Source organism: Etheostoma spectabile, chromosome 8 (genome assembly GCF_008692095.1).
Source record: "Etheostoma spectabile isolate EspeVRDwgs_2016 chromosome 8, UIUC_Espe_1.0, whole genome shotgun sequence".
Lineage (NCBI taxonomy): Eukaryota > Metazoa > Chordata > Actinopteri > Perciformes > Percidae > Etheostoma > Etheostoma spectabile.
In genome coordinates, this window is record NC_045740.1 from 27864834 (window position 1) to 27880351 (window position 15518).

General features: G+C 42.4%; 1 protein-coding gene across 3 annotated transcripts in view; it reads left to right on the forward strand.

Moving 5' to 3' along the window:
- tspan9a (tetraspanin 9a) overlaps positions 1-15518 on the forward strand; it is a 197761-nt gene that overhangs the window by 172619 nt on the left and 9624 nt on the right. For all 3 annotated transcript variants that reach the window (XM_032524031.1, XM_032524032.1, XM_032524030.1), the window contains 2 exons: positions 5973-6164; positions 8911-8985. In XM_032524031.1, the coding sequence (XP_032379922.1) occupies positions 5973-6164; positions 8911-8985 (267 nt within the window). The remainder of the gene's footprint in view (positions 1-5972; positions 6165-8910; positions 8986-15518) is intronic.

Genomic DNA, 15518 nt, shown 5'->3' on the forward strand with positions numbered 1-15518 from the left:
TTGCTCCTTATGACCTCATAAGGGGCAAAAATCCAGGCCCTTCTGAGCTTTCGGTTTCTCAAAGACAGAGCAGGATACCCAGGGCTGGATTTACACCTATTACCATTTCTAGCCACTGGGGGACCATAAGCAGGCTCATATTAATGTTAAAAAACCTCATAAAAGGGCATTTTCATGCCATGGGACCTTTAAAAAAAACACGTTTTCAGTGATATCTAAGAGGAATATTCCACTGAAAACCTGTGTTTTTTACCATGAAGGCTTGAAAAGTGTTTCTGAAAAAGTCTGTAGCCTGCACCTCAGTGGAAAAAAGTATAAAAAGTCCATAGAAATATAAACCACAGCTGCAGCATAATCCACTTCTTAGGCTCAGTACAGGTGTTATAAACACTTGGGTTATAACCACAGCCTAATACACAGCTTCCATTAGCTTCCACTCGTGCAGTTAGCTAATAACAAAGGCAAGCTGTGTATTTAACTATGTTTTATAGTATTGTAACATGCTTTCAATGTCAGCAGCTGCAAAGTGGCTCGTTAAAATGAAGACGTTTTTATCATATTATAATTATTAATATTATAGACATTTCTGTGCTTCAATCCAACAAAGAACCGTTATTAGCAAGTGCCAATGGTTATTGCTAGTGACATATACATTAACACTGAATAACTTCTTTTAGAGCTAGTGTGTTTGGTCAGATACAGCTTCCAGCTGCTGTGTTAGGCTGCAGCTGGATGCTGCAGCTGGCTGCACTTTAATGAGAAGAAAATGGAATCTTGAGAAAAGTCTTGGCTATTAATAAAAAGGGACTAAAAGCAAGAAGGTTTCTGAAGGCTTTTCAGGGAGGAAGGTGATTCAAGGAATATATAAAGAGCAGAAACGTGAAAACTAGCAAAGTGTTCTTCAGTGTCAATCGGGCTTTCGTTCTGTTTGCTCACTTGTGGCCACCATGGAGGATAAATACAGTAAAACTTAAAATATACGTATTTGTAAGGAAGGTTTTATTTTAAAAAACACTTTCAGAGAGGCACACGCAAACACTCTTTTGAGGAGTCTACTCATGGCTGCTTTTTCTTTCACAGCATGCCTCAAAGAAGACCTTTTACACTCGCTGAGTAGAAAATACAAATAGCCTGTCTTTACTTTCAGGCTTTTTGCTTCTATATGTTTGTTGTTCTGTGATTCTGTTTCCCTCTCACAGTTGGCAGGCCTCTAAGTGCTTGTGTCGTAACACAAATCACAGGCTTGCGGGATCACATGGCGAAAACATTAAGAATTGTCCTTTATCTGAGATGAATATGGCACGTCTTCAATTGAGTGCAAAATCAGTCTAAAGTAGAAGATGTGCGCTGCGAGGGGGTAAAAAGTTGTAATTCTAAATGAAAAGAAAGATGGAGTTGCTGTAAAGGGCAAAGGGGATTGCAAAGTGATAAATTGGCTCCATCGTAAAGCAGTGCAGTAAGGTTGGCATTTTCCCTAATTTGATGGTTAATTGTTTACTTCAACAAAGGTTTTCAGGATGGTACAGCCTATAGAAGATTATGATGTCTGTGTAAAAGACGGCTTCCTTGTCGGCCAATTATTTACTCTTAGCAGTAAACTGAACACACACTCTCAATGCACTCACACACACACATGGCTCTCTCACTCAATTAAACTTTACAAACTCGTCCACAGTAGGAGGAGTGTGATGAGAGCAGTGACACAGTACAGCATAATTTGACAAAAGCTGTCATTCTTTATGACAGGATTGTGACCTCTCTGAGCGCTCAGAGAGTGAAAAGGTCAATATCATCTAACTTACACAAACACACACACACACACACCACTCTAAGACCCCCTTCCTCTAGGGGAGATTAAAGTGGGGTCCTGTGTCACTGAGCCAGTAACTGCAGCGACTGATAATTCTCGGAGCCAGCCATTCGGATGAAGGGTCAGCCTGTATTTTCTTCTTCTTCTCCCCCTCTAAACTCAATCTCTCTTTCACATTTCACGTGTGTATCCAGTCTTTCTGTAGATGCTGAATACTTTCTATCACTCTTTCACACATCTTACGGTTTGACCCCCTTCACCTCTCCTTCCTGTTTGAAAAGTTGCAGTACAGTTGATTCACACAGTATTATTGCAATTATTTTTCACCCTGTGCTTGCGAAAGGGCCACAAACAGCAGGGCCCGATTCATCCAGTAGATAGATTCACACCTTATGTTCTCCAATTTCCTCCACCAGAAACTTAATGTTGCTCTTCTCTAGTCCTCGCTGGGGGGGGCTCCTTTTGTCACTTCTCCATATTGTTGGAGTGCCAGCGTCTTTTTTTTTTCAGTTTTGTGCTCCAGACAGCAAATCATTTTTCATTATCACGGCTGGAAGAAGAGTTCCTATTCGCCTCAAACAACTCCGCGCTGCATGTATGCATGGTAATATCAAGGAGACAAAAAATAACATCACAAAGACAAAAACAGCCAAGTTGTTTTGACAGTGTTTTCCAGCAACTAAACCATAAACACATATTTGAAAATCCAGAGTGCTAAAGGACTCAGTACCTCACTGAAGCTTATTAAAATTGAAATGACAGTGGACCTGGCAAGCTGCCCTGTGTCACTCTCAGTTGTTTAATGATAGGTCTGTGCTCTGCAAAGTTGCATATATGGATTGTAAAAGCAGAGTAATAGCCCAAAGCAATTGTGCAAGCTGCACAATATTATTTATATTATAATTTTTTTTTTAAATAGGAACCCCAGCAATGAATAATGTAAACAGTGATAAGGTTGGCAGCCCTGTGGGATATTTGTGTTGAGGGACAAGCGGGTCATATATTGAGTGTAAGTGCTGGTTGCATGAACTGGTATTTTTATATTTCCATGGCCCTGGAAAATATGGCAATATGCCAATTTATTCCTCCAACCCAAATGTTAGTCATAACCCAGAAGCATATACCGCTCTGAGTGCTGTTATAACAATGACGGCCTCAATAGTAAGCCTTCTTTGTGACTTTTACGTGCCTCTCCGGTATTTGGGGATTCCTTGATCCTTCCCCGCAGATGGGATATCAAAATGCCCCACAATTAAAAGTAGATAAGGAGCTCAGTGGAGAGGCACGAGGTCAAGCTTAGATCCACATGCCGAGGTCAGATAACCAAAGAGATCAGAGCTTATACAGGAGGTAGTTCCTGTGGCACCGAAACAAAGGTCTGATGACAGAGTGTTGTTGTTGTTGTAGTAGTAGTAGTACTAGTAGTTAAAGAAGCAGGGCAGAGATTACTCCTAGGCTTAGATCCGGCAGATTGAGAGGGGGCTGGGTGGTTTTACAGTCACTTAGCAGAACAAAACACTTAGACGAGCTCCCTTCACTAGGCATTAAACCCAATTAAGTGCAGGCCCTGTGTCCCTCCCCACCTGGGCTCTTAAACTTCCTTGTGCTCCCCTCGCGAGCTTTAAATCCACTCTATCAATCTGGCCTCTTAAACTTACTATTCCTCCCCTGCTTCCTCAAACTCGCCCTCACGCTCTTCATAATCCTGCCTTCAGAAGGCTCCAAACATTAGCCGCTCGGCATAGGGACATGACCTTAACCAGCCTTTTTTTCAATTGACATTTTCATTCACCCTTTTCTTAATCAGGAAAGCATAAAGCGCCTCACAGAGAATAAAGTTCCTTTTGAATTATTTACACCCTAGATGATTGAAAGTCCAGCTACATCAGCAGCACTGCACCTCTCAGGAGTGGTCGCACTCAGACCACTCCTTCATACCCGGTGAGAAATCCCATGCAGCTTTACTGGCATCTATATGTAAATAAACAAGTGTCCTTCATTTAGGATGTGCTGGTTGGGCTCTGTTTACAGCCCCCCCTGGTCTTCCACATTAACAGCGGCACTCAGACTGTGTTTATCAGAGCGTCGACTCCAATCTTTCACAACGTCACACCCCGGGCAGCGCAGTCAATCAGTGCGGGAATTTGAGCACTCTCAAACCAGGCTTTTATTTATCCAATGTCATTCACACACACTCCTGATTCTTTCTCTCTGTGTCTCACTTTTAATTGCATCCAGTCATTTCATAGTCCTTAGGAGAGTAAGTGTATCATTCATCCGCCTGAGTGGGCTCCTGTATACCTACTGAAGCACTCTCATTCAGGGAGGTCCGCCTGAATTCAAAGGTTACAGGTCCATGGGAGTGACACTGCACTCATCTGACACCTAAAAGGGGGTTGCTTGAAGTTAGTTTATGTATCTACAGATCCTAAAGGACTCATTAGACCTGAGGTGTCTCTCAGCACCTCATAAGGCTTGCATTTGAAACCCCAACGGTTCTCTTACACATCATCACTTAACATCTCCGAGAGCCACTTTGGAGTTTGGTGAACTTGTAATAGGCTTTATGTCACTTTGTTTTGCTGCGGTGCGACATTTCTGATAAACTTGTTCCATTAGTCAGACCGAGGCCACTCTTGTTTGTTGTGCTACAGCACATTTCCAGGATTATTATCCATTGTTCCGTTCATCACTCGAACGGCGTTGAATTAATTTATTCTAAAAGGGAAAAAGGAAACAGATACATCCATAACTCCTATATGATGATGACTGTGTGCGTACACTGAATGTGTGTGTTTGTTTGCATGCACAGCAGGTTTGTAGTACATATTGTAGACAGGCGTTAAAGTGTTCTAGAGCAACAAGGTAGAGGGCAGCGATGTGAACGGTGCGATGATTTACCATGGTCCTATTTTATTTATTTTTTTATTCATAGCAAGACTGCCTGGGGTATTTCATTCTATTAGTTGCAGGCAAAAATGACACCACTTACCTCCTAGCCCATATTTCACAGTGGTGCTATATGTCTCTTCTCTCTGATAAATGGACCAACACATCAGCAGATGGGACACTTCGCCAATCAAAGCCATCCATAAACACTTTTTTTGCATTAATGGACTCACAATGCAGACCTCACACACACCAGTGGGGCCTGGCAGAGTGACAGAGGGGAATTAGGGAATTGCTCCCTCTAGGTGAAGTTCAAGTATACTGCAGGTGGTTTTGGAAAGCTTGGACGTTTGCATTTTAGAAGGTGACAGTAATTACATCTCTGCTTGTTCTGGATTTAACGTAATCAGCTCAAACGTGCAAAACCAGTACGGCCCAAGTCCAATTTTTTGCTCTAATCTCTTGCAGAGCTGTCATTGGCTTATCATCATTTTAATTGGGGTAAGCCCTCTTGTTTTATGAGCAGTGTTTGGCGATGGATGACTGTGTCGGCTTTTCCCCGGTGCAGCCGGAGGATAATTGAGGCTTTTTGAGGTGGGATTTGTGTTCATTTAGAGCTAACCTTGCTCTGTAGATTACTGTATTGATCAAAAGGTCGGTCATTATCAGCAAAACCTGCCACGGGAAAGCTGAAAATAATAATTGTTAATAATATCCCTGAAAAGTGACACAAAAATCACAAGAAAATCGCAAAGCCCTCTCGTAAAAGGCCTTTATTATTATGGTATAGTCTTATTTGTCTTCTTTATTTTAGGACAACACACATTTATTAACATTTCTGTAAATGTGCCAGTGTTAGCCAGCAGGCAAATTTTCAACTGTAGTCCTTTAGCCAGATATTTTTAGACCAGAGCAAAAGGGAACAGTAAGACATTAGTACAGGTTAAACTGCTCCTTCAGAGCCCATACAGGCAGCAGTCAACAACAGACCATAAAGACAGCTAGAGCAACAAACAAGCTTTCTCAATAAGTCATGCAGAGCTACAGGAAGCAGCACCGGCATCAACAGTATTCACATTCAGTTCAGGAAGCCATGCAAGCATCAAAACACAGCCAAGCAACACAGACCCGAGCCATCTTCTCGCACCTTTCAACCATGCAAAGCATGTTAGACCTAAAAACCATCAATCCTTCGCCGGGGAGTCAAAAAGATCTGATGTTATCTCTAGTTTGTTTTCTAACCTTGTCGCCTGTCTTCTCTCTTGCCTCGCAGTTGTGTGGCTGCGGGCTGCTCGGCGTGGGCATCTGGCTCTCTGTGTCGCAGGGCAGCTTCGCCACCTTCTCGCCCTCATTCCCCTCGCTGTCGGCTGCCAACATGGTCATCGCCATCGGCGCCATCGTCATGGTAACGGGCTTTCTCGGTTGCCTGGGTGCCATCAAGGAGAACAAGTGCCTGCTTCTGAGCGTGAGTTCAATCTGCATACCTACGCAAGGGCCCATTATGACTAAAACACACATAGTTGACTGTCTATGCATACATTCTCACTCTTTTTTTTCCTCACATTCCCTCCTTTTTCACCAATGCAAATATTGACAGAAATGTATTGTGAAGACAACTTCTAACATTTGTGTCTATACACCCACACACACACACACCGGTCACAAACCAGTGAGAACTCCACAGTGTATCTGTATTTGTCTTCCAATGGAAGTAGATGACAGACAGGAAGAGTTCAGTCTGCATTGTGTCAAACCTCAGGGGCTTTCAGAGGAAAATGGAGTGAGATTTTCCCTTTCTGCAAATATAGACCAACACAATCATGTCATTTCCATGTCTTTGGTCACCTCCCGGAAACAGAAAATCTGTCAGTGAAGAGTTCTTTTGTGTCACCAACGTGGTAGAATTACTGTATGTACATGGCACTGTGGAAGCACTTGATATTTTTGTGCTCGTTAATTGAGGATGTTCAATTATTCTACAGTATAAGGCTCCTCTGTCTCAGCGAGCACGGATTGCCCAAAGTTGTACAAGTGTTTTATCTTAAGCACGAGTTAATTACTAAAGTTCACTCAATGGAATGAGGTTTGCGTGGATCCGCTGCAAAAAAAAACTCTAAAGAATTTATAGAAACTTTAAATGAGAAGTGGAGTCGGGGCTCTGGGTACTTAACATCACAAACAGCTCAATCCCTTGATGCTCTTGCATCAGTCAGAAGCCCCACCAAAGCCTTAGTGTCCGACATGGCTTCCTTCACCTGCCTAAGAACTGTGAAGCAGAGAGAGGAAGAGTAGGGGGGGTGAGAAAAATGTCTGGATTAAGAAAAAAGAGCGACTTAATGGAAAATTTAGAAGTTTTGATGTTTCCCATTAAGTTTCTCACCACATCTGTGTGTGGCAGCAGGCAGCTTTTTTTTTTAGGGGGGGGGGGGACATCAGAGTGGGTTTAGATGTCACACAGCAAACACATGTGAGCGTCTACCTTGACATATCATCTCTGAAGTCTCTCTGTGGACAACTCTCTCAAGATAAGCGATATTCAAAGCCTAGACAGCCTTTGCAGTACGTTTAAATAAATGTTTACTGAGACAAATTTAAAGAAAAGAAAAAAAAAATATGAGAAAGTGTGAAAGAAAACACTATAAAATATGGCTGAAATGTCAACTCTTTAAAACCTTGAAGGTGTGAATTGCAAATGAGAACATACGCCCTCAAAGCTGTTGGTGCATGTGAATACACACATGCACATTCTCACATGTGGAACACCACCAATTTACTGTGCAGAAGTTGTACCTTTGACTTCCAGCACCAGGAAAATGTGACAAACCAACTGTGAACGCACAACAGCGATACCCTAAACTGGCAACCCAAATAGTCAACCGGCAACAAAATGTTGTTACTATTTCATTTGGGTCTTGACACAAAAAATGGCCTACCCCCCTTCCTCTCAGATGAGTTTGGAATTAATGGGGTCTTCTGGAATCTAGGCCTCGTCCCGTGCTGTGCAGAAGAGCTTGGTAAATATTGAGCTGAAGGGGAGTCAAGTAGGGAGAAGAGAATAGTAGATGAAATACAAGGCTGTGTTGAAAATAAATCTCAGGAGGTATTAAACCTTCTTTCCCTCCTCACACGTTCACAACCCCTCTAGCATTTCTCCTTTTTTTTCTCTCCCTCTACATTGCTCCCACATCATCCTTCCTCTCTTTTGGACTCGTTCCTTATCGTATTTGAGTGTTTTTGAATATTTTTTTTGAGAAATCCCTAGGATTTCTGCTCACAAACTGAGATCTACTGTAGCCTTGAACATGTTGCCAAATATGCTTATTTTCATTGTTAGATACCACACTTATGTCTGTATGCTAACTGTGAAGCTACAACCAGCATTCAGTTAGCTCAGCTTAGCACAAACGGGGGGAATAGCCTGACTCTGGCAAAAGGGAACAAAATCTGCCCACCAGCCCCTCCAAAGCGCACTAATTACCACGTTATAGCTTGTTTGTGCTGGGCTATTTCTTGTCTGGGCAAAGTAACACCAAAGTAACACGTTAGGTTGCCAGGTAACCAGCAGAGACTCCAGTCCAGCACATTACCCCCACATAAAACTACATTACCTTTTTCACACATTGCACAGCTTTAAAAATTGAATTAAAAATAGCTGGAAGAAAAAAAAATTTACACTCAGACAGAGACAGGCTAGCTGCCTCCCTCCGTTTCGAGTCTTGTGCTAAGCTAAGCTAACAGGCGGCTGACTCATATTCCCCGTCATTTCATATTTACCGCACAGATATCAAAGTCTTCTTTCTACCTAACTCTCCGCAAGAGAGCAAAAAGCATATTTCGAAAAAAAGTATTTAATTGTTTCTAATAAAGCCCCTTTCATTTCAAATGACTGATCATGTTTCCACGCATAGACATAGAAGGAATCGCACACTCACCTGTTGCACTTTCATTCCAGAATTAAAAGTACGACAAATTACAGAGGCAAAGCTTATTGAAAAATGTATAAAAACAGCATGTAATGCATGTAATCTAAAGTCATTTAATGGCTGTTTTTCTATCACATCGCGTAGCAGTCATAGACACAAATGACTGCAGTAGAGGCACCTCAGATTTATATTCAACATGTTTTCGTCTGCACGACAAGGTAGATTAACAATACTGCCAACGCAAATGTTAAAACAACCCCCCCCCCTCTCTCTCTCTCTCTCTGACAGTTCTTCATTGTCCTGCTGATAATTCTCCTGGCAGAGCTGATATTGCTCATCCTGTTCTTTGTGTACTCAGATAAGGTAAGTTAATTTCGTTTTCCATGTTACGCCTGATCGTTAAGTCAACTGTTCCAGTATCTCTTGTAACGTTTCCTCAATGCAATCTGACTTCCCCACAGCTTCACCGTAGCAGGTTACACAGTGCCACGGCTGTCAGGCATACATCACAGTCTGAACAGCCTTGGAAAGTTAATGTCTTAAAACCTTTACACACAACTGCACAAAGCAATAAAAGGTGTTAGTGCAATAAACGTATCATTCTCCAGTTGCTTCTGGGTATCTTTTCTTTATTTGGCTTGCTTCTCAGGCAGGAGGTTGAATATCTTCATTCAGCCATTGACCCAGCAGTCAAAGGTTAGGCCACAAAATGCAGCCCAATCCCCACCAGTTGGATCCCTGTAATTGGCCCCAAGCACATTTCCCATGACCCCAAGTCAAGCGCGTGTATGCATGTCGACAACAGATGACGATATGTAAAGCTCTGGAGATTATTTCCATCCCCCACAAATGTTTCATTCTAAAATGACAACTGTCGTGTGCGTGAAAACCAATGAAGACTTCCCTGTGTTTTCAAGGGCACGACTTTGACAGATCCTCCTATTTATATATTCCGAGTCTCTATGATGCATGGCCCCCAGGGCTAATTCTCCTTCTTTGTTCTGAGGTTATTGCTCAAACTTAGGCTCTCAGGCAGATAAAGGAATTCATTTAGAAGCCAATCCATTCTCCGATTTGGATCAGGTCTCTGAGGCACACCCCGTCAGGAGTAAATATGTCTGTTGCCTTATCTCCAAAATATTACCGGCTTAACTTTGGAAAAAAAGCCTTCCGAACCCTGATCCCCCTCGGTTGGAATTTAAATACGAAGAGACTCTTGACTTCACAGCAGCGCCTTCCCATCACCTGTGAAGTCGTGAAAAGATAGCCAAGCAGGGCTGAGGATTTCCTAAATGTGAAATCATTTGAGTCTGCATTAGTGAGGGCTCAGGCATTAGTCTGGGAGAACTTTCTCATTCACACCAGTTCCAGTGAAGAGCAGCCATATTTCTCCCATCTCGCCCAATTACAGTGTGTTTATCCTGGCTTAGACCTAATGGGGTGTGAAACCACGATCCAGCTGATCACCACCCAATATATTTCCTTTGATTGGTTTTCAAATGTCATTAATAAGCAAAGTCATTACATCAGATGATATCCTTATAGGCATTTTCATACCTACAAATAAGATGTCCTGTGAATTTAAAGAAATTGTGTGTGGTCCTCAGCCTTATGTGTTAAGACTGTCAGGATTGGATGGACAATGGCAGTCCATTTCACACGGCCTTCAGACATCGCTGTGGTTTTCTCTATCCTCTTGACGTGGCTCTCTCCAGAGAGGCTATGTGAGGCTCTCCTCATCCTTTGCTACAGGCTGTGATCAGAGGAATCACTAATTCCCTTCTTCTATTTCATCTCCTAATCACAAGGCATGTATTAACCAGTCTGGAAGACATACAGTAGTTGGCTGCATGTGAGAGTGTATCCGCAGAGTCCCGCAAAACAGATATTTTAGTCTTTCAAATAAGTCATCTTTAAGTCATGAGTGACGCCTGTGAAGCTGTGATCCTTCCGGGTGACAAGCTGTCGACGAGATGTGGGGAAGAAATGAACATATAGTATCTGGTTTTGCTTGAGGAACAAATTTTCATCACTGCTTTCATTTAGTACCCCCTCTTATTTCTGCATTTCCACCGGTTTAATCCGGTTTAAGAGGTTCTGCTCCTTTTTCTTAATGGAGAAGTCCTCTCTCTTCTTTCTCAGCCCAGCAGTCTCGCCTCCAGGTATGGCTTATGTGTAGGAACCCCCTCTTTCCTTCAAAGCCTGGTGGTGTAACGCTCTCTGATTAAATGCCATGAAGAGGCTGTGGCAGAATAAAGGCTGGCCATGCAGTTAGCAACTAGCTGACTACAGCAGATGGCTGGGCCACAAACCAGATTAGAGCCATCAGTCTTTAACGCTGTGACCTCATTGTGCCTCATTCAACCCAACATGCCGAGCCGAACAGCAGTGAAGGTTTACTAGCTCCGAATGAGTAAGCAGAACCTGGCAAGCATAGAAGAGCAGCACCAAAGCATGTGCATGGGTATGTAGGGAGAAGGGGAAAATCCAGGTTTGTGGAATTCAATTCAATTCAGTTTTATTTATATAGCGCCAAATCCCAACAACAGTTATATCTTTGCGCTTTTCATAAAAGAGCAGGTCTAGAGCATACTCTGTTATGTTATTTACAGAAACCCAACAATTGGTCACGTTATTTTGATTTATTGATTTGTGTACAGGTCACGATTTTTTAACATGACCATTTCACGCTATGGGGGACAAAACAACGGGGAAATGAAGCGCCACACGCGGGAGGGTGACAACGGCTCGTGCCGGGACACGAGCCGCGGCCTTTGGGGGGACACAACAACGGGGGAATGAAATGCCACACGGCGGCGACAACATCGGGACAAACCGCTAACCCCGGGTGCAGGGACACACTCTGTGGTCTCTGTGGCACGCAAACACGGGGAAAGGAAGCGCCACACGGTGGCCGCAAAAGGGGACGGTTGTGGTCGGGAAGAGAATAACGCGGAAAGGTACTGCAACATGCGGGACACGATCCCGGGTCTCCGGGAGGGAACGTCCCGTCCCGTGTTGTTCGACCCATCCCCTACCCTGACTAACCTCCCTGTGCAGATTTCCGGCTTTTCAATACTACTCGCTACCGTAATCGTTCTGTGATCACGAAATAGGCTTCCCATTGAAATACATTACTTCAAAGTTCGTTATCCACACATGAAAGTTACTACATTAACGTGACTTGTACACAAATCGATAGATTAAATAACGTGACCATTTCACGAACTGCCATGAGACTGGGCTGGTTGGTTAGGGAGGGCAGATTAACACAGGTTAGAGAAAGGGAGGTGAGATATCTCAGGTAGGGAAGAAGCTATCATAATATAAATCTAACTAACAACCAAGGTATCTCTGTCTGTCTGTGTGTGTGTGTGTGTGTGTGTGTGTGTGTGTGTGTCATTCACATTTCTTGAGAACCGCTTATACAGCTCGCTCTCTGTCGCTTGCTACAGTACATTCAAGAACAGATGAAGATGAGATGTTACATTGTAGCAAACTCAAACCTTTCAAGCATCAGCGATGTAGCTTTCAGACGAACGCGTATGTCCCTGGAAATAGCCTTGTCCCAAATAGCTTGCCGTTAGCAAATGACGTGTATACTCTAGCATTGCTAGGGGACGCAACTAAGTCACGGCAGGTGTGGGTCTCTGTGGCTCAGTGGTAGAGCGGTTGCCTGCCAATTGGAAGGTTGGTGGTTCATGTCAAAGTGTCCTTGGGTAAAACTCGGAACCCCCCGGTTGCTGCGCATCGGCGCGTAAATGCGTGTGTCTAGAGAAGCTCTATTCAAATACAGTCCATTTACATTTACATTGCTCAGGACCCACGGTGTGAAGTTTGTAGAGCGGTTCTGCAGAAAGCGAAGCGGGGATGGAAGGTTAATCACATAAAGACTAGTTCAGAGAGAAGGCTATGCCACATCCATGATTTATCTTACTAACAACCCGGCAAACCACATCAGTCATGTGATGCGTTAGTTTACAGCCAGAATTATCTTCAATCCCTGGCCATGCTCCATTTTTCTTCTAGACCAATTACCGCGATGTAGATGGGGTCTTCCCCTCGCTCTGACCAGTGCTCTGGCCTCAGGCTAACCCGACACAGGCTTGCAGAGCAACTGAGGGAATTAAGTATCCTTTTTAATTATGTGCTGTTGGGGACCTCTGGCTGTGATGCTGTTTCTCTCCACAGCCTTTATAACACTTTCCAGGCAGTTAGCTGACGCATTTGTCCAGAGCTGAGCAATGAGAGCAAGAGGAAAACATCGGCTGCTTCAGTTCTTAGGGTCCTCTAAGGATGTGACAATTAGAGCCAGTTTTTGGTGAAGATATATACGTACGTGCCTCAGAAATGATTGTGGAACAAAGTTCTGGAGTACTGAACACTTTAGGGAGATGTACTGTAGAGTGAATGTAACACATCACATGTGAAAAAAGGAAGATATTGTGGGTTCTCATGAGTTTATCCTTCACAAGTGTACAACGGATGTTGAAAGATGGTGTGTGTGTGTGTGTGTGTGTGACTCTCTCTTTGGTGTTTGGATATGAGGTAGCACTCCTTCAATACTGTCATTCATCTGACTGGAAATAAGCCAACGAGTCTCTGTGATTGACAATACAGAAAAAGACAAAAAGAAAAATACCTGCTTTCTTTCACTTTAAGAAACAGTAAAATAAGTGACAAATTAATATGAAATGTGTAGCTGTTGAAGACATTTAAAAAGTCCCATGGCATGAAATTTAGTCTCTCTAGTGGCTGTAATTCTGCACCAAGGCTGAATTTTGAGAAAGAGACTTCAGATATGGTATTAGGGGAATACAAGGTCTATATAAAGAGACTTCAGATACAGTATTAGGGGACCATAAGGTCTATTTAAAAGAGACTTAGATACAGTAGGGGACCACTAGGGTTCTATAAAAGAGACTCAGATACAGTTAGGGGACCAGTAAGGTCTATTAAAAGAGACTTCAGATACAGTATTAGGGGACACTAGGGTCTATAGAAGAGACAATCTATAACAGTTTTAGGAGACCACTAAGGTCTATATAAAAGAGACTTCAGATCAGTATTGGGGGACCACCAAGGTCTATATAAAAGAGACTTCAGATACAGTATTGGGGACCACTAAGGTCTTAAAAAGAGACTTCAGATACAGTATTAGGGACCACTAAGGTCTATATAAAAGAGACTTCAGATACAGTTTAGGGACCACTAAGGTCTATATAAAAGAGACTTCAGATACAGTATTAGGGGACCACTAAGGTCTATATAAAGAGACTTCAGATACAGTATTAGGCGACCACTAAGGTATATAAAAGGCTTCAGGTACAGTATTGGGGGACCACTAAGGTCTATATAAAAGCATCCAAAGAGCACCATGTCATGGGACCTTTAAAGACTGAAGATGAGATGAGAAGGAGGAAAACAGGGAATAGAAATGTAAAGAATAGTGGAAATTTGGGCAGTCGACAGTGCTCTTTTATACAGTAAAGACTCTCAGGATTGGATTCCTTATTTACACTTTTATTCATTATCAAAACTTGCGTGTTTTTCTTTCAAGTTAATACTAATCTCTTTCTTTTCTTTGACCTGTACCTTGGCTCTCCTTCCGTTATACGGCAGCCTCATGTGTAGCCCCAAGCTCTGTTATCCTGTCAGCATGCACGTGCAAATGCAAGAAACCTGATCTGGCTATATTTTCATATACTGAATGTACCATTTGTCTCATTTCACAGACGGGCTGTGTTTTCATTTATTTGGCTTCATTCTTCGAGTTGTATTATGTTTACTAACCCTCCTGCATATTCTTTTTTTTTGTGTGAAATTTTATGCAGAGACTGTGAATCATTTTGAATTAAACACTCTAACATCGTTTGAAGATTGTATTCTCTCAGAGTGATAAACAGCAGTTGGATAAAAGTGAATAAAACTCACACAATACACTAATTGCTCTTTTATCAACCATTACCCCACCTACAGTAAACAAGCAATACTTTCTGGTGTTGTGTGAGGAGCTCAACCTGCCTTCCAAGAATCCAGTTGTTGTGTTGTCGTCCTTGGAGGCAAAACTAATGAGTGAGAAATACTCTCAACACTGGGGGGGCAATAACATATCCATACACTTGTTATTCCTTGGCAGAATTTGTCACCTACGTGGCACAGATTTTGCCATCTGACCATGGACATTGGATTCAAAGGTTCAATTTGAACACTGAATCACTACCAAAAAGAGTCAGATCTTTCACACTTAAAAAAGAAAAAAAGGAACAGTCAGCTCAGTCATGACTATGCACTCCGGTAATGAGTAAGCAGTGTGGCTCCATGTCTGCACGATGACAGGTCCCAGTGTACCTGGTCCCCTAGGTATTCATGTGTCACCAGATCTGGGGCCTGACAGTTGGGAGTCCTTGCATTGGAATAATTAATGTCTACTTACCTCTGGTATAAAACCACACAAAAAATGAGTATTGTTTAAAGCAATGATCTTCCACAGGGGTTTAGAAAGGAGTTACTTCTTCAAAAAATAGAATGTCTTAACATGACTCCAACATTTTATTAGCAAATATAAATATAAAGTCTCTTTGTGAAGACAAACAACACATTAATGATAGGCTTACTGGCCTATAGGTCCACATATCCAGTTAACCCTAAACATTCACTGTATTTCTAAAAATAAAACATAATTTAGAAAATCCCGCCAACACTATTTTTAATATTCTTAGTATTCTATGCACTAAAAATCAGAATCAGAATCAGCTTTATTTGCCAGGTATGAGGACCCATACGAGGAATTTTACTTTGGAATTTCGTTGCTCCCAATGGGCTTACACATACAAATCAACCAAACAATATATACACACTAATATATACATACTCTAAACAGAAACAAAAACAAT